General features: G+C 41.3%; 1 protein-coding gene across 1 annotated transcript in view; it reads right to left on the reverse strand.

The window, feature by feature from the left end:
• Window positions 1–1,115: 1,115 nt before the first annotated feature.
• Window positions 1,116–20,783, reverse strand: part of LOC124271643 (cilia- and flagella-associated protein 206-like) — a 31,566-nt gene continuing 11,898 nt past the window's right edge. The window contains exons 11-16 of the mRNA XM_046706796.1: window positions 14,737–14,823; window positions 13,923–14,033; window positions 5,155–5,297; window positions 2,901–3,000; window positions 2,445–2,588; window positions 1,116–1,194 (exon numbers count right to left, since the gene is read on the reverse strand). Of these exons, the coding sequence (XP_046562752.1) occupies window positions 1,162–1,194; window positions 2,445–2,588; window positions 2,901–3,000; window positions 5,155–5,297; window positions 13,923–14,033; window positions 14,737–14,823 (618 nt within the window). The 3' untranslated portion in view covers window positions 1,116–1,161. The remainder of the gene's footprint in view (window positions 1,195–2,444; window positions 2,589–2,900; window positions 3,001–5,154; window positions 5,298–13,922; window positions 14,034–14,736; window positions 14,824–20,783) is intronic.

The following is a 20,783-nucleotide window of genomic DNA, read 5'->3' on the forward strand; positions in this document are numbered from 1 at the left end:
ACAAAATGTATTTTATTCATGGCATATGTTTCTGTACACATACAAATCTTGTGAGTGTCATGTGATTTCAAATTATCAGCAATTCATTAGTGATAAAAAGTTTGCATTTACAATGACGAAAGAAATATTTTCTGTTTGATTATTTATTACACAGATTTCTGATTTACATCCTTGAAATCAGAGTTCTCTTCGGCAATGATATCACACACATAAATAGAATTAGTATTTACACAGTATTGAGAGGTGTGTTTCATGTTTGGTCAACATCAATCGTGAGGTCGACCTTGGTCATGATAGTGGGTTTGGTCATGCCACCTCCACGAAGACCCTCCAGGAATACTTGTGGTTTCGGGACGTTGCTATAGTTATCTCCCTTTGTCTGGGTGTTCTGGTCTCTGAAAGAAGACAAAAGTGTCAAGTTAAGTCACAGCATGGTAAGGTGGTGGAGTAGCCTAGTGGTTAAAGTGTTGGCTCGTCATGCCGAAGACCCGGGTTCGATTCCCCACCGCAATATTACTGGAATATTGCTAAATGCAGCGTAAAACCATACTCACAGAATGGTAACTTTGAACGATGGCATCAGGGAAGACAATAGCCCTGTAAGTCCAAAGCTAATATCTCCCATGGTGCGGCCCCCAACAAGACTGGCAAATTAACCATTAGCGATCATTGGTTGCAATCACCCCACTGTCATCATTTTGAACACTGTTCAGGGTCGTATATATTGTGTATTGTATTGTGTTAGTTTTGCAACAATTTCGTGTAAAATTGGTTTTAAGAGAACGACATGTCTGCTTTGGAACTGTTTGACCCAAGCCATGGCAAATACTATCTGAATGTATTTTTTCTGAGCATGCACATAGTGAAACTGTATTTAAAGTCAGATGTGCACATGGAGGGAAATTCACAACACGAAACTAGAAATCATTGTGCAACATTGCAATCATTAAGACACCAAAAAGTATTACAGAATGTATGTCATCTAACTTATAAAAACCTGCAAATGATCTATGGAGTGTATTTTAGATTGCTTTAGTTATCAGTCTTTGGTTAATTTACATCCAGGTAGACTTTAGTGACATTATCCAAGTTTAGTTAACCAGACTCAATAGTGATGCTGAGGTTTTACTTAAGCGGTTTCTGCATGGAGACTTACTTTGGCTAGACTTTGGTCCTCAAGTTGCTGAGGTTGGACTGTAACTGTAACACAAGGTCATTGGTGAGGTCAATGGGGTTCAATGAACTTGGATTACGCTGCATTTCAGATACATCATAAGTAACGAAATACAAACCAAAATAATTAAATTATTAAATAGTCATTGACCAGATACAGATCTGATCAACCAAAACTTACAATCAGAACATAATATGATTAGTTTAAAGGTATTCTCATTTACGCAACCATCCATTTTTCAAGGTTTTGGAGAAAATGAGATAAATATTGATTGATGTTTGAAGTTTTTGCCAACCATGTTAACTGTATAAATAAATAAGAGGGCAAAGGCAAAAGATTGCAATGTGGACTTTATCAAAATAATGTTGGACAGAAGGAAAGCCTAACAGTTATCAATGTTTATAAGAGCCCTGGTGCCATTGTACAAATCAACCTTAGCGTTTCAACTGTTGTAAGTCTATGTAAAGGTATGAGAGTTATGACCACCTTAGTACAAATGTTGCCTTGCACATTGGCACCAGAGCTCTTATATTGTAGGAAGTTAATAGTAACGATACCTGTCAGGGTTTAATTCTGCCCAAATGACAACCATCACTTGTTTTGCCTCCTGTATCGTACTGATGATGCCAGTCTAAGAAAACTCAGTATTACACAGCTTATACTGTGTCTTACAAAACCTAGTAGAAGGTCACGTCAGCTAACCTTTTCTACTGACCAATCAGAACACAGCTTACCAATATCACGAAATTGACATTCGCACATACCTTTGGAACTTTTACCTCGAAAAAGTTTGCACCCAAACGATGCTTTTTTAAGTTCAATCGCTCCAGAGTGATGCACATGGAACACGCCACAACAGTGAGTAAACAATATTCAAGGATGTCAGCTTGCGAAAATATTAGCTGATGGTAACCATGTCATCAGAAAGCCCCAAGCGTATATACTGCAGGTCAAATATCTGTTTTATGTGGATTTTCGTTTGTTGAGAGTTCAGTGTCTGCGACTGGAGAAGAGAAAATTTTGAAAAACTCCTGCCAAACCCGAAACAGAAGACGTTGTCAGATTGGTTATATCTGTTCGGCAGTCTTACATTTGATTGGACAGCTCAAAGGTTAGCTGACGTGTACTAGGGTTTGTTAGATTCAGTATAGCAGTGTAATGAATAAAACTGAGCCTAAGTCTACTGAGACTGGGATGACATCAAATATTTCAGCATATTTTAATCACTGACAACAATCCATTGTTGACTGTTGATGAATCTCCTTCTCACCAGTTTGATCGCCTTTCTCCTGAGTTCCCATTCATTCCACTCGTATGTCTTGACGATGTTGGACTCCATGAAGTGAGTGTCCGTCTGTGTCCCACTGTCGTTCTTTGTGACGGGCTTCTCGATCATCTTCCCTGTATCTCTGCCCTGCGCACAAAGTATCAACAGTTGAACAGAAGTGGGAGGGAAACAACATGCTGGTACAACAATAGGTCGGGGGAGGAAACAACACACTGGTACAACAATAGGTCGGGGGAGGAAACAACACACTCATAGAAAACAGGATGATGGGAAACACTTGAAAAAATATACAAAATATCTTAAGAAAAATTATGAAAATCAAATAATTATTTTATTCATACAAAAATGCACATATTATATGACACATTATATTCGATACTTGAGAGACAAAAGAACTGTCAGGTGTAAGTCTGCAACTTCTCACTGCTCATGCCCTACCTGTGAGTATGGTGAGATAGTGGAGAACTGTGTATGGAGTTCTAGGAGTTGTATCAGCTCTGGGCTTCTCTTGGCTCCTTCAGCAACAAGCTGGATGTATCTACAATATCAACAAAGAGGACCGGTTTCATGAGTTTGATGTTCATAATGAACTGTAAAACAACCTTGCAAACTGTATGAATCTGACTTGGTTTAGAATGTAATAATAAAAATCCTGAAATAATGTTCCATACTTAAAGACACTCTTTGAACGGCATTAGAAAAGATACACGTAAAAGTTGAGACTTTATGGATGTCACCTTAATTATGAGGGGAAAAATATAATAATATTATTCTTACTTCTGTTCTGTACTTCATCATATCCAACCATGTAGCTTATTATTATTATAACCAATGACTAGAATATTGGATATTTTCCAACATATTAATAGGGAATGAGCACAAATTCCCTCAAAAGAAAGTTTATTTTTCTGGCCTTTTTATTCATCTTGCTAAATAAACAGGCTTTTGGATGCTCCACCGGAAAGAACATCTTGACACAAATCAATGTCATTTTCATTTTCCAAAGCTGATGAAAATATTACATGCTTGATAACATGTCCCTAAACTTGCAGCATGCCATTATGTGTGAATTCTATATGGATTTTATTCTTTATGCTAATGAATTGCTTTGACATTCAATGTTGAGGTCAGTGGTGTGGAAAATCAATTTCCAGCTTGTCTGACTAGTAATGTGTGACTGATGGACCAGCAGAAAATCAGCTCCAGTTGTTGAAGGAAAACCTTATAATGTAGACCTTCTCTCAAATTAGTGAAATTATCCGTAGAAAGTACAAAATTAAATGCGTGACGATTCCATGATAACATTTTACTTCATTTTTTCATTTCAATCATGCTTTAGGACACACTGGAGGTTTAATTATATTCAATTAGACAAAAGCTAACATTTTGTCTCCTTTTGAGTTCCATTGTCCTATTTTTAGATTGTCATGTATCGCATCAAACAAACATGGCGTATAGGTATCATGTATTCTGTAAAAGTACCATGTTCATGTTCAGTTTCAGTGTCACAAGGAACTATTTAGTGATAAAAAGAAAACCATATCTAATTATATAAAATAATTCACTAGGATAATCAGTAAATCAAACTGTATCCCATCATGAATTCAATTCATTATCATGGCAACTCGATTTGAATATTTATGAATATTTTTAAGAGTGATTTTAACTTGAACTAGTTTGTTGTTTACCAAGTGAGATATGTCATTAAGCTATATGCGGCATTGTTCACGATATATTGCATTTTTGCCTCACAGAAACTATCCTTGAAATGTTTCAACCTAAACAAATACATGACATCTTTGTTAGTATATTTCCTTGATATTAAAGATAAAGTATTCATGAATAGATATTCGTTTTCATTACTATATACTCAATGTTGAGGTCAGTGGTGTGGAAAATCAATTTCCAGCTTGTCTGACTAGTAATGTGTGACTGATGGACCAGCAGAAAATCAGCTCCAGTTGTTGAAGGAAAACCTTATAATGTAGACCTTCTCTCAAATTAGTGAAATTATCCGTAGAAAGTACAAAATTAAATGCGTGACGATTCCATGATAACATTTTACTTCATTTTTTCATTTCAATCATGCTTTAGGACACACTGGAGGTTTAATTATATTCAATTAGACAAAAGCTAACATTTTGTCTCCTTTTGAGTTCCATTGTCCTATTTTTAGATTGTCATGTATCGCATCAAACAAACATGGCGTATAGGTATCAAGTATTCTGTAAAAGTACCATGTTCATGTTCAGTTTCAGTGTCACAAGGAACTATTTACTGATAAAACAGAAAACCATATCTAATTATATAAAATAATTCACTAGGATAATCAGTAAATCAAACTGTATCCCATCATGAATTCAATTCATTATCATGGCAACTCGATTTGAATATTTATGAATATTTTTAAGAGTGATTTTAACTTGAACTAGTTTGTTGTTTACCAAGTGAGATATGTCATTAAGCTATATGCGGCATTGTTCACGATATATTGCATTTTTGCCTCACAGAAACTATCCTTGAAATGTTTCAACCTAAACAAATACATGACATCTTTGTTAGTATATTTCCTTGATATTAAAGATAAAGTATTCATGAATAGATATTCGTTTTCATTACTATATACTCTTAAAACATATCATATTCGCCTCATTGTGGCATTCCATCATTCCAAAATGAAAGAAACACTTACGCAGCTGGGTTCTGAGCAAACTCATAGGCTGCCTCTCTGCTGGAGAAAGCGTAGTGATGATCTCTGAATCTCAGGACACCGATCTCTGGGTTGGAGGGGATGAGCAGACGGTCATACTTGGCCAGGGATAATGCACAGTAGCCCTGGAAACAGTAACAGAAACTGATGTCAGAGATGTCATTTGGGGATGCTAGACTGACATGGATGAGGATCTTCATGGAGTGTAGACCCGTGAACATCCGGGTTACAAGTGATCTTCAGCAAACATGCTTGTCGTAAGAGGCAACTAACGGGATCGGGTGGTCAGGCTCGCTGACTTGGTTGACACATGTCATCGTATCCCAACTGCTCGCAATGTTGATCACTGGTCCAGACAGGATCATTTACAGACCGCCGCCATACAGTTGGAATATTGCTGAGTGTGGCGTTAAACAACAAACAAACAAACATGATGGAGATGGTGATATTACCCATCAGGTCACATGTCCTGAGATATTTCTTCATAGAGCAGCAGTGTCAAATATTAGACATATCTACCAGAGGTATAGCAATATGTATTTGGTATCAATGGAAAGCTTGGAATCATTAGTTTTTCAAAATCAATGTTGCCAGACTTGAAAGTGTCAGGCAACAGGTCATTTAGGCGTCTCCATGGTAACCATGATATTTTTCAGAGAATACGACTAACACAAATACTAATACAAATAAAGGTATATATCTTCACTGTGAATTGTTATTTCATCTTTTTTTTGAGAATTTTGTTGTTTTATGGCTGTACTCAGCAATGTTACAACTATATGACCCTGGCCTCTAAATAATTAAATCTGAACCATAAAAAACCGTGATTGGTATTATGAGTGACATTAAATATCCCTATAGTACCATGAAATTCAAAGAAAGGTTAACCGTTTAAACCAGTATGTCACCTTGCTCAGGTGAATAAATTTTATCCCATAGTCCCAACAAGCCTTTGACATCTGCCACGCAACATAACAACCAAAAGTAGGTCATTGTTACATAACACCTAGAGACATACAACCTCCTGCCTAGAGTGAATGGCTAAACAAATAAGGAAATGACAGCTGTTATTATCAACTAGGGGAGGCAACTCTCTGGCCAACAGAGCTGTTACTATCAGAACTGACTTTCTTACAGTCGCACACGCGGACGTCAATTTCTCTGACATTGTTAAGGATTTGGGTGTCCACATCCACTCTTCCTTGACTCTGGATGCTCATGTTAACCGTTTGAGCAGGACTTGCTACTTTCACCTAAGATCCATTGGTAACATTCGGCAATACCTGACAACTGCTGCAACTCAAGCCCTTGTTCGAGCTCTTGTTACATCTAGGCTTGACTACTGTAACATCATCAATCAGGCCTCAGTTCTAAACTCCTTGATAAGCTTCAGAAGATCCAAAACACTTCCGCCCGCATCATCAGCAAGACTAAACGTTCCCATATCACACCTGTGTTGAAAGAACTGCATTGGCTACTGGTTAGGGCCAGAATTGACTTTAAGATCCTCTGTCTGACATACAAGTGCCTCCATGGTTTGGCTCTCTCCTACTTGTCTGAATGCCTACATTCGTGGAGGGGATGAGCAGCTTGCGCTCTTTACACAAAATCTACTGGTCACCCCATCCTACAAACTGAAATCATTTGTACCTTGGAACTCTCCCCTATGTGCCATCAAAAGCTCTGACACAATTGACATTTTTAAGTCCAGACTTAAAACCCACCTTTTCTCACTATATTACTTATAATTTCGTCTGTAAATACTCTAGTGTAAATAATCTGTAGCGCTTTGAGCATGCTTCAGGGTGTGGAATAGGCGCATTATAAATATGCATTTATTATTATTGAAAATTTTAACTATAAATTGTATATTTATATACTTATCCTATCTCATGACTTGCACCTCTCTCTCTTCATTCGACCATGAGTGGAAACGAATTAAAACTTTGCTCCAAGGCCTACCTTGCCCCTCTCCCGTGCTGTGCGTGCCTTCTGTGTCAGTCGTGCTCACTAGTCCATGACAGCACGAGGCATGCGCAGTCCTCACCCACGTGATCACCTCACATACTCATTCTCGATCTTGGAGCCATAAAAGGACAAAACCGGGACGGTGGTAATCTATGTAGTGGGGAGGTAGGGAGGGACTTTATCGCGTGAGATAGGATAAGTATATAAATATACAATTTATAGTTAAAATTTTCAAAATTTTAAACTTATCCTATCTCACGACTTGCACTTATCCCACGGTAGGAAGGTGGGTCATAGATTACCGAAATTCAGCGATAACAGCTAAGTGTTATGCCCAAACAACCGTGGAAGCAACTACAAGGTAGGCCAGTAACTACCAAGTTACTACATGCGAGGGTTAGTTCGAACCCATTGACTTACTAAGCACAATTGCTCCCAGGGACGGGATTCGAGCAATGTGGTGTTCAGTCACTACCTTCACAAAGTGAAAGGGCGTAGCTTAACGAGTGTAATCAGTCGCATCGCCACGCGATTTCCAAGGTACCCCGTAATAAAAGTCTAGCGACTAGTATCGGGCCAGCCCTGCTTGAAACAACCCCCACAGACACCGTCGAGGAGGGTGAAAGAGAAATTGAATCGGTAAAACTCACAATTTTAGCGTTCAGTACCACAACATCATCTTATGACTTCCATTACTTACCACAATAAGATCACATAGATGTGTATAGGCACTTAGGAGCATGAGCGCTCACGGTGTAACACTTCGAGGAAGGACTCACTTCACTGACTTAATTACTCCGTGGGAGCAGAGGACAGTAAGTGAGGTGGCGACTCTGTAGTCTCAAACAAATGAGAGGAGAAATCTAAATCGGAAGGCGTAAATCAGAAAAAGTATTTCAGATTTATTCAGATTGTACACAAGCAGAAGCGATCGCGACTTGGGATCAACTGCACAGTGGGATCCATATAGCATCGGAGCACAAGGAAGTTCATTATCTGCGATGTTGTGCCGCTGATAACTGCTGGGCAAGGACGAATGGTCCAAACTGATGAAGGCCTTGAATATCCGTCACCGACACATCTCTGAGGTAATGAGGCGAAAATACTGTGTCAGATGCGCCAAAAACAACCCTCCATTATGGCAGTTAGCGAGCAGTTGCTATGCAGCGCCATAGTAGAAGCCAATGCCCTGGTTTCATGAGGGTTGACTGCCGTAGGTGGTGGCAAACCGGCAAAAGTGTAGGCTCGTAGTATTGTAGCTCAAGTAGCCAATATGAGAGTGTTGTCTGCGAGACTTCGCCTTGGGAAGCAGTAGACAAGGGTATAAACAGTCTCTTACCGCATGACGGTGGCTCTCTTGCGATGCTTTAAGGTAGCGCTTCTGAAGTGTAACGCCGGGAATGACTCACTTTACTGGCGTAATAAATCCGTGGAGCAGAGGACAGTAAGTGAGGTGGCGACCCTCCAGCGTCTCAAAAGCGAGACCTGCAATGGTCAGTTCGAACCCATTGACTTACTAAACACAAGTGCTCCAGGGACGGGATTCCCGAGCAATGTGGTGTTCAGTCACTACCTTCATGAAAGTGAAAGGGCCAGGCTTAGCGAGTGTAAACAGTCGCATTACCACGATTTCCAAGGTCTGGCTGACCAGTATTGGGCCAGCCCTGCTTCGACACAACCCCACAGACACCGTCCGTGGAAGTGAAAGGGTAATTGAATCGAAAACTCACAAGTCCCAGAAGAATCGAAGACACAAATCAGAAATAAAATTCAGAATTTTATTCAGATTGTACACAAAGCAGAAACGATCGCAACTGGTGATCATCTGCTGAAGCTGATGGTTGTCCCAAGTGCCGAACAGGCGATAATGACAATGCTGAATTCCAATTAAGCGTTGTGATGAAGGGCCCTTTCTCCTGATGACCACTGCTAGGCCACTTGATGGAGAAAGTGGCCCCCAGCTTGCAAGATGTGCCAGCGAATAGGTGTTGAGTCGGTATGAAGGGCACCTAGAGACTCCAACACAAACATTCCACTTGTTGAGCCACCAGCGAAAGACTGAATGTAGTTGTCGCGGGAAGGCGAATCAACTCCCTGGGGTTGTCGTCCCGATGTATGGGCACAGAACCATCTGAAGAGGGCAAGCTGCAGCTGGCCCCTGTCAGTCAGCACTTGTGCCGGCGCCAACCACCCTAGTAACTTCTGCCACTGGCGAAAAGGTGTGGGTTGGACCAACACTAGTGGTGCGTTGCACTGAATCTTGTCCCACCTCTCCTAGGGCACAAACATCATGACCTGGCGTGTTGAATATTGTCCCAATAAGAAGAAACAGCGGTCGGTGTTACCCTGATTGCTCGAATTTAGCAGCCATCCTAATTGCGTGAGCAACTTGATGATGAACTGTCTGTGGAAAGGAAGGGCGACTGGATCCTGCTGGGCTTGAACACAGTCGTCGATATTGTTGTCAATTGTCACGCTTGACAATGCAGGTAGCTGGTTAACAGAATGGCTATCTGAGTAAAACCCGCGGGGCTGCGCATATGCCCATACAGCAGGATCCTCCATTGGTATCAAGGGCGCCCATAAAAGTAAATCGAAGATACTTCCAATAGTCTGGATGTATCCGGATGTGAAGGTAAAATCTCACAGGTCGAGGACTGACTGACTGACTGAGTTTAGTTTTACACGCCTTTAGCAATAATCCAGCAAAATCACGGCGGGGACACCAGAAATGGGCTGAACACATTGTGCCCATGTGGGGATCGAACCGGGGTCTTGGGCGTGGCGAGTCAGCGCTTTAACCACTAGGCTACCCGCGGCCATCGCCAGGTCGAGGGAAATGAGAGGTCTAACCACTCTTGCCTCTGACAAAAGATATCTCCTGATATAAGAGCGTTCAATAAGTTAGAGCAACTTCGTCAGTTCTGGCCAGTGTTCAATGTAGTATGTTAGAGGCATGGAGATTGTCAGTCAATCTACAGGAGCGTTCACATTATAAACAAATTGTAGAAATTAAAACGTAGGATCGGTGACCTCAGGAGCGTTTCTTTTGGCCGAACAAAATAATTGTGCGCCGGGTGGAGTGATATAGGTAGTAGATGGCTGCCTGGTGACAATCCTTGCATAATGCAGTGACCTCTGAACTTCGGTGCTTGACTAGGCAAACCGTTCACGGGTGTTTCTGTCCGTCACCCTCAATAAGCAGTCTCTCGACTGGCTGTCAAAATCCCGACACAGTCACTCTTATCGGGAATGGCAGCGTTCGTTGTTACTTGCATTTATAGGCTGGACTTGGTATCCGATTAAGTGGGACCAAGAGAATTCTGCAAAGGGCACTTCATAGTCACTCTAATCATCAAAATTCCGGTAAACAAACAGTAGTCCGCCATTTGCAAAGCGTTACACCACGGTGACAAAAATCACGGACAACCTGGTCTTTGGTTAACGGGCGAGTCATAACCCATAAATTCGGGCTGAGCTATGCTGGCTATTTGACAAAACAGTGCGGTACCATGCGCCAAGAACTTCATCCATTTGTTATCTGTCCAGAAACTTGCTTAACATGTAAAACAAAGGGAGCTGAAGATGGCGAGCCGTCTGCAACAATTGCACCAAGGGATACACAAACACGCTGTTACGAGTAGTCTGTAGTAACAAGACTCATCGGGCGTCGTAGAGTATTCCTGGCTGCATAGCGATATCTAGTTATGCCATATCGGTGGTTGCAGAACTGATATCTACACGAAGGGTAGAATCGTTGAACCGAATCATTCATCAAAAGTGAAGATCGGATGGTAGATTAAATCTGGAATGAGATGAGCTCGGTCACGGAGGACTCTTGAGAACTAGGATCGCCAAGCCAGGCCGTCAAGTGCGGCGTGATATCTCTAGATGACTGCGCTACTAACAACACATGTAAATCAAATCGGCATGGTGGAGCACATAGCTACTACCTCTGTACATTGATCTTGAGCGGCCAGGTGAACTGGTTCGTGATAGGGAGCTTTTCGACCTGGTGAAGCGATCTGAGCGGCTGGTAAAATCAGTTCAGGGTGGTGAGCGGAAAAGTTGGCGTGATCTGAATCAGTCCGATGTGATCTGAATCGTGACTGATCTGGATCGGTTCGGTAATCGAACCGGTTAAATGATCTCAGCTGATGGAGAGATCTAGAACGCTCAGATGAACCAGTGAGTAGGTGAAATGTTCGGCCAAGGTGAATCGTTTACGTTGCTGTGAATTGAATCGATGATGTGAACTGTTTCGAGGATAAGAAACAGTCTTAATATTATGGCAAACTGAGTCAATGTCGTATTCACATACAGTGGCGAAACGGTTGATCTGGTGAATCCATTAAATGTATGGCCCGAACCGATTCGATTAATGCGAATCGGTTCGGTCTGGTGAATCCATTTGGTATGGCGAACCCGATTCGGCGTAGTGAACCGGTTTGGCAATTTGATGAATGCGTCTGGTGAAACCATTCGGTATGGCGAGCGATTGGGTGTGGTGAATCCATTCGGTATGGCGAACCGATTGGGTGTGGTGAATCCCTTCGGTATGGCGAACCGATTGGGTGTGGTGAATCCATTCGGTATGGCTAAGCGGGTCAGTCTGGTGAATCCATTCGGTATCGGCGAACCGATTCGGTGTGGCGAATCGTTCGGCGATTTGACCAATAGATCGGATGTGTGAGTCAACTGGCAACACAGAAGCGTTTTGATGAGGCGGAACCACGAGAAGACATCTAATGATGCGCCCATAAAATTATCACCGTTCGACATGGGAAACTGCGGACGACGAGCAGTTAATACCGGTCGTTTAAAAGCGAGGGTTTGTCGGGTGATCAACTGTTGAAGTGTAGCGAGCTCTGTCTGCCAGCCATCGGGAGCAAGTATGTCTACATGCTCTAAAAACGTCCTTAATAAGGGGAGCACATTCCGACAACGTTTGCTCCAGGAACATGGCGATTGGGGATCCGGAAGTAAATATTGTTACAGTGTGCGCAAAATTACGCTACTGAGTCTAGACTGACAAGGCGGGATATCCTGATTCACCTAAAGTGAATGAGACCGACTTCGAGAATCACTCTGGCGAAAACACACCGCTACGGCTAGGTGAACCGGATCGAAATGGCCAACCACCTCAACCAGGCGAGACTGAGCGACTCTGAGGAATCAAAAGCGCTGATGGTGTGTCGGCTGAAACCTATGTTGAGGTGAACTGAGTGGGAATGTGAACCCGTTCGTCCTGGTGAACCCCTCGAGTAACGCGAATCAGTTCGGTCAGGTGAACCCATTTGATTACGTGAATCAGTTCGGTCAGGTGAACCCATTCGAAGATGTACTGGTGAGCCGGCTCGGCCGTGTGAGCCGGTTCGGCTGTGTGAGCCGGCTCGGCCATGTGAGCCGGTTCGGCTGTGTGAATCAAAACGCTGTGGTGAGTCGAACGGAAACACCTGTTGAGGTGAATTGAGTCGGGAATGTGAAGCGGTTCGTCCTGGTAAACCTATTTGAGTACGTGAAACAGTACGGCCAGAGGAACCCATTCGACTACGTGAATCAGTTCGATCAACTGAACTCATTCGAGGATGTTCTGGTGAGCCGCCTCGGCGTGTGAGCGGTTCGGCATGGTGAGCCGGTTCGGCAGGTAAGGTGGTAGCCGGTTCGGCTATGAGTCGGCTTCGGCTGTGTGAGCCGGCTCGGCGATGTGAGTCGGTTCGGCAGGCTTGGCGGGTGAGACGGCTCGAGGAAAGTGAAGCGAGACCTAGAACGACTCTTGCCAGCCGTGGAAGAAGCGCTTCGAACCTTCCGCACCAGATGGTGATTCAACTTCGTGTGGGTGAATTGTTCGGTTAGATGAAACCGTGGAATTAGGAGAACGGGTGCGTTCCAACGCAGCGCCGATCCCGCTTTGGCGATGAATGCTTAGAAGTTCTCGAAGTCTGTGATCGTTCGAAGAAACAGACCTACGAGATAATGTAGATCGCAGGTCTGGCGTGAAGAAATATCGGTCATTACCACCCTGGTGCGGCTCCTGAGAGCGTAAACTGGGTGAGGAACCTCCCCTAAAAGCCGTCTCCGTTCTCAGATAAATAGGAATCTGACGAAGCGTCCATAAAATCTTCGTCAGGCGAGGAGGCGGCCGATTGAGAGCGGTGAGCAGTGAGGGTGAGGCGATCTAAGCATTGTTTCTTAGCGGGAGATGGACCAGACCCGCAGAAATAGTCCTAGCCCTATCTGCCAAGCGTCTGGCACAAGCACGTTTGTAAGATTTAAAGCGCCTCATTAGACAGACCTGAACACTTAGGACAGCGTGTGTCCCAGTCACAAACACCCACACAATCAACACCACGATGTGTGAGGGTCCCATGCTGAAAATACTTTATTACAACGGACGCAAAACTTCCGTTTACTGGCCTTAACAGGCTTAACCATTTTGAGCAATTCTCAGACGAAAATTTTTCACGTCCACTCAGTGGAGCGACAAGAAAGAGAATGAGTATGTGAGGTGATCACGTGGGTGAGGACTGCGCATGCCTCGTGCTGTCATGGACTAGTGAGCACGACTGACACAGAAGGCACGCACAGCACGGGAGAGGGGCAAGGTAGGCCTTGGAGCAAAGTTTTAATTCGTTTCCACTCATGGTCGAATGAAGAGAGAGAGGTGCAAGTCGTGAGATAGGATAAGTTTAAAAATTTATTATTATTAACCATACTTTCTGCCATGCATTATTGTTGACTTACTCTATTTCCATGAGTAAACAAAAATAGTCTCAGCTTACCCGATATTGTAAAGGTAGTTTGTTGAAGTTCTTGGTGGTTTCAGGGAAGAGCCAGTCATACGACTCTACCTGATAGTCCTTTGGGTTGATTCTCTGCTCATCGGTAGAGGTCTGCAGGGAGTAAATCATTAAGCATCAATACATTCGGAGTCAAGATATCAGGGGCCTGTTCTAGAAAACAATGGTAGTACTAACAAAATCATAACTAAAGACATAAGGATCATAAGGTGTAATTTTAGACACATGAAGGTTGAAGTTACGAGGAGAGGTGAGGGTTTATGGCTCAAGAAAGAGTACAAAGGAGAGGTGAAGGTCAAAAGTCTGACGGACTGAGTTTGGTTTTACGCCGCTTTTAGCAATGAAGGTGAAAAGTAAAATAAGGTGTGAAGGTTGAGGGTATCAGGAGAGGAGAAGTTCAAGGTACCAAGAGAGGTGACTGACTGAGTTTGGTTTTACGCCGCTTTTAGCAATATTCCAGCAACATCACGGCGGGGGACACCAGAAATGGGCTTCACACATTGTACCCATGTGGGGATTCGAACCTGGGTCTTCGGCGTGACAAGCCAACGCTTTAACCACTAGGCTACCCCACCGCCTCGGCAAGAGAGCTCAAGGATGAAGGTATCGGGAGGTGACAAGGTTGAAGGCACAAAGATACTCAAATCAGAAACCTGTCCCTTGTAAGTTGGTTACAAAATTAACTCATTCAAGAAAAGAATCCTTAATTTCTTTCAGCTCCTGTGTTATTTTCCAAACTATGCAAATAACTTCCACACGTCCACTAAACAATACTTAAGTCTGACAGTCTATTCACCTGCTTGATCCGCTCCTCATCGCTCGGGATGGTGAGATTCTCCAGGTAGGGGTTGAGAATCTCATCACTGAATAGTTCCTTGTGACCCTGAAATGCAGGCACAATTATATACAAAAACCAACACATATGTGAGTTGAGTTTAATGCTACAATGAACAGTAGTTCATTAATATGTTAGAAACAAACTTTGGTTTAACAAAGTGTTGGATGTCTGTTCCCTACTTCAAAAGTTTAGCTGTGCTCAAATACAAAACTAACATCCAGTTATTTCTGTATTTTTTCTTTCACTACGTCCAAACTGGCACAGGCTACAATGGACCCATTCCATGCTGGAAAGCCTGTACACTCCCCTGAACTGTGGTGCTTACAAACCTAGGAATATGCAATGAAAATCTGGGATACTGACAGACCATCCAGCATTCTGGATTTTCTTAAAAATGTAATTTTTGGAGTAAAATTGATATTTTATACTTATCCTGACTCATGCTCTTTTTGCTTGTCTTCTTCTTCTTGCGAACATAGTGGAACACTTGTATCTCCCTAATTGAAGCTCCCTTCAATTTAAAATCACTAATTAGTATTCACCACGAGTTACCTCCCTTTCACAAGCTGAAGCAGGGAGCCACCCTCTACCCATGTGCCTCACTCTCTCCTCATATACTGAGCCCAACATTTGAATTTACAGGGAAATCCAAAGTGTTATTTGGGAGGATGGGAGGGCTGACCTCATGAGTCAGGATAAGTATAAAATATCAATTTTACTCCAAAATTACATATTTTTCCTTATCCTGACTCATGCTCTTTTGCTTGTAGCATCCTACGAACGGAGGTGGGAATATCTAATACTTTGGATTTTTAATAATTAGTGATTTGAACTGTGATGATTGTAATAACCCTATGGGAACTTCATAAAGGCACTGAACTGATGAATTCCTGCTGCTAACTTATCAGCTGCCATATAAAGGTTATTACCATGTACTTATTATGATAAAGTATATATAACATTAATACAATGCTTAAGACTAATAGACTTAAGCTTGTTAATATGCTAGTATAAACTCCTTAGAGTTTGTTAGCTAAAATACTTTAAGATATAACATAGTTACTAAGCTTAAGATATGATTAAACTTAAGCTAATTATATAATAGCAAACTCTTTAGAGTTTGTTAGTTAATATACTTATATGATATAGATATAATGCTGAGCTTAAGATATGAATAAGCTTTAGCTACATATATAATAGCAAAACTCTGTAGAGTTTGTTAGCTAATATATTTTTATAATATGAGTATAGTACTGTGCTTAAGCTATAATTAACTTAAGCTACATATATAATAGCCAAACTCTGTAGAGTTTGTTAGCTAATATATTTTTATAATATGAGTATAGTACTGTGCTTAAGCTATAATTAACTTAAGCTACATATATAATAGCCAAACTCTGTAGAGTTTGTTAGCTAATATATATTTATAATATTAGTATAGTACTGAGCTTAAGATATAATTAACTTAAGCTACATATATATAAGCAAAACTCTGTAGGGTTTTGTTAGCTAATATATTTTACAATAATATGAGTATAGTAGTGTGCTTAAGATATAATTAACTTAAGCTACATATATAATAGCAAAACTCCGTGAGAGTTTGTTAGCTAATATATTTTACAATATGAGTATAGTAGTGTGCTTAAGATATAATGAACTTAAGCTACATATATAATAGCAAAGCTCAAGTAGAGTTTGTTAGCTAATATATTTTACAATATGAGTATAGTATTGTGCTTAAGATATTATTAACTTAAGCTACATATATAATAGCCAAAAACTCTGTAGAGTTTATTAGCTAATATGTTTATAGTGTAACCATAGTACTAAGCTTAAGATAAGATTAGACTTAAGCTAAAAGTATATAGCAAAATAAACTCCTTAGAGTTTATTAACTAATATACTTTTATGTTAAAAACATAGTACTGAGCTTAAGTTATGATGAAACTTAAGCTATATATATATAATAACAAAACTCCATCGAAGGTTTTGTTAGCTAATACCTTTATAATGTAAACATACTGCTTAAGATATGATGAAACTTAAGCTAATTGTATAATAGCTGAAAACAACCCTTTAGAGTTTGTTAGCTATGATATAAACCTAGTATTGAGCTTATGAAGGAAAACTTAAGCTACATATATAATAGCAAGAACTCCGTGAAGTTTGTTAGCTAATACATGTTATAATGTAACCATAAAGCTTAAAATATGATGAAACTTAAGCTTAAATATATAATAGCAAAACCCTCTTTTAGAGTTTTGATAGCTAATATACCTATATGATATAAAAACATAGTACTGCGCTTAAGATATGAATAAGCTTAAGTTACATATATAATAGCTAAAACTCTGTAGAGTTTGTTAGCTAATACATGTTATAATATAACCATATTGCTTAGAAATATGATGATACTTATAGCAAAAAACTCTTTAGAGTTTGTTAGCTAATCTACTTATATGATATAAACATAGTACTAAGCTTAAGATATGAATAAGCTTAAGCTACCTATATAATAGCAAAACTCCTTAGAGTTTGTTAGCCAATATATTTTAATAATATGAGTATAGTACTATGCTTAAGGTATAATTAGCTTAAGTTACCTATATAATAGTAAAACTCCGTAGAGTTTGTTAGCTTAATTAACTTAAGCTATGTATAAAATAGCCAAAAACTCTGTAGAGTTTGTTAGCTAATGCATTTATCATGTAACCATAGTATTACTCTTAAGATATGAATAACTTAAGGTAAATATATATAATAACAAACTCTGTAGAGTTGTTAACTTATATATTGTATGATGTAATAATCATAGTACTGTGATGATAAAAGGAACTTAAGTAAATTATACATAGCATGAAGCTATTTAGTATTGTTATAAGATAAGTAAAAATCTGTTAGATTGACTTATCTTCTCCGAGGAACTGTCAGCTGTTGTCGAGGACCATGGGATCGAATTGGTGTATACCTGAGACGTCCTCGGTGGTGATATCTCTCAGATAATGGTTTGCAACCACCATATCGATTTCCAGAAATAACCCTCCATTATTTCAATCACATTTGTGTAGAACAATTGTAGAAGTTAGCTATAATATCATGAGTATTAAGCTCATGGAGGGTCGAATAGGTCCATCCGCATATGCACGTGGTATGACAGTTCTGATCCAAATGGAGATATAGTACATGAGACTTCACTCGCGTAAAGTTGATGATAGAGGAAATAATCTGTTGCATTTTTCCTCCTGTTTGGTTTGGTGGAGATAAATTTACAGTGCTCTTGCTGGCCAACTTGATAGAATCATCGTATCATGGGGTCCAAGTATGTCATCCAGGCGTGTTCATAAACCTCACTTGTGAGGTGTTGGAGCACTATATTCATATCCCCAGGTTGGGCGTGAAATTTCGTTTTATTCTCCAAACAGAAGTTTAGTAGGTTTACTAACCATCTAGTTGTGTTAGTCGCTTGATGAAATTCAGCTGTAGTCTGAAACGCTGTGGATTTAGATCCACTTGTATCTTCGTCTAGGTAATTGGCTGCGAAGTCCTTGACGATGTAGGTGCACACAACCAGGTGTGTCTGTCCTCGTTGAACTTTATGTAAAATCGCCTGACTGCCGATCCCTCGTCTTAACTTGACAGGGGAGGTCTCTAACTTGAAGAAAGGCAGTCTAATCATGAATGTTCAGGTTAACTGGACTGTAATGAGGCTTGCTCGTTCACTGATATATAGTTGTCACTTGTGGCGTAAGTCTTGAACTGTGAATTGAGATCGACCTCTGTGTAGGTCGTTGTCCCTCAGCGGTCCAATCAGAACAAGGCATTTTGATTCTGTATAATACCCAGCTGTGATGTCACCGGTGTAGCGGGAAAAAACCCACCTTGAATAAATTCTTGTCGTCGTTGATATTAGCATAAGCGTCGGTCTTCACCGTAGCTTCGAAGTTATCCGAGTGACCACGTGTTTCGAGGGTTAATGGTAATCGCTGAAAACCTCCGGTGCCAAATATCTGCAGCTCTGTAATTTTATGCTGGGTAGGTTATTTTCCTGGTTGTCGTGAAAGTAATTTCAGTTTTGAATATAATTCCGACTTCCTTATATATAAGGGTATAAACAACTTGCAAGTTGTGAGCTTGTAGACTGTATACATGAATGTATCGTCATAATTGTAGAATTAACGTTGAACTTGTTGTACATATTTCTTCTCAGAAACTTTGACGATTAAGAGTTATACTGGCTGTAACAAGGCTGCTGTTCAATTTCGATATTGAATTGTCTGCAGATATGCGTAATGGTCACGCATGTAGATAATCGTATCGTCGTCCGGGATTGTATATTAGCAATTTATATGGAATAGTTGATTTCTGTGAAGATCTATGAAATGTCGTTGACTAATAATACCGCTGACGTTCTGTGTTGTAAATAGCCTGAGCAATTATCTTCACGAGGGCTTATAGATCGGCATCTGGCATACAGTTGATAATCAACTTATGCGACGTCTTGAAACGGACTGACGAGTAGCTATATATGACGGTGGCTAGGTATATGGAAACCTTGGAGAGACTTCCTCGGTGAACGCCGGAGACTTCATGCGAAGTTCTCGAAGTATCCCTTCTAGATCTTCTGGGTGAAGTAGACTTGGAGCCACTTAGCCTTAGCGACCATCGCTGAAGGTGTCGAAATCAAAGCCCGATTAGTATATATATATATATATAAATATATATATGGCGCTTGCTTCGTGAACAGCCTCTGTGTTTAACAGGATGTGGGATCGTGGCAGCGCTTTGCCTAAGTAGGGCGCATGGATCATCTTATCATATTCAGAAGTCGTGTTACGAAGTCTGGTGATAAGTGTCTAATTGATCGTTCTAGATCTATTTAGGCCAGCGAACATACGTCTCGTCATGGATTCAACAGAACCAATATCACGATTGTAGTTCTTATACTTGATATCGATGATCAACTTGTCTATGGGTTGATCTTCGAGGAGACTTGTGAGGAGCGTTGATAGTTTCGCTTCGAAGCTCTTGTATAGTCCCTCGATGTCCTTCTAGATGATGATGATCTGGATTCAGGTGTCCTTCGCATGCCTTCGCGAAGCTTCCTCTGCGTCCGGTCCGGAGAACGACGATATGACCTTCGCGAAGGCTTCCGTGATGTCTGATGGTCGAGTCCACATCTAGGGATGAAACCGCATAAGGTGATGATCTATCCTGCCTTCGCGAAGTCCTTCCAGCGAAGGCTGTACATCTAGGTTCTTTCCTCGCCTTCGAAGGCTGTACATCTAGGTCCTTTCCGCCAGCGAAGGCCTTCGCGAAGGCTGTACATCTAGGTCGCTTCGTCAAGGTGGTCCGTGACTTCCTTCGAAAGGTGACATCGTCCTGGCTGCTCGTTGGACGGGGTGCCTCTGGGGTGCTGTCTCACGTTGGAGCCTTCAGCGAAGACTCGGACCCTGCTACCGCAGATATAGTGGTCCTCCATGATGTTCATAATTTGTCGCATCATGTCTTCTGGGATGGTCTGCGACGAGGTCGTCGGGTGCTTTATCTGCGGTGTTAATGGAGGGTCCACGGAAAAATGCGTCCGACATCAGTGTAGAGGCATCAGGCTGCATGGTGATCTCTGCTGATGTCGTTGTAGCTATCACCGGTCGTTTTCTTGTGAAATGCGTCGGGGATGATGATCAGCTGATCATCGTAGAGGTCCAGGTCATCGGCTGGAACAATCTCGGTTGAGAAAGTCCTAGTAGACTTCGTTGATTTTCCCTCAGAGGTCGGCGCTGCCCTGGGTGTGCGGCGTCTGCGTTGAGTGTTGGTAATGATGGGACCCTCAGGGCGATCATCGCATATCTGCGTTGGTACATCAGGCTGCATGCTGATCTGAGCGACATCGGTCAATCTTTGATGTACATCTGGTATGATGACGGCTGATCATCAAACAGGCCCAAACTGCGATAGGAGCGGTCTCCGGCTGTTGAGATGTGGTAGAAAAACCCTCTAGTCTTCTG

The sequence above is a fragment of the Haliotis rubra genome, unplaced genomic scaffold, assembly GCF_003918875.1.
Source record: "Haliotis rubra isolate DU_JTF1 unplaced genomic scaffold, ASM391887v1 Scf162, whole genome shotgun sequence".
Taxonomy (NCBI): Eukaryota; Metazoa; Mollusca; class Gastropoda; order Lepetellida; family Haliotidae; genus Haliotis; species Haliotis rubra.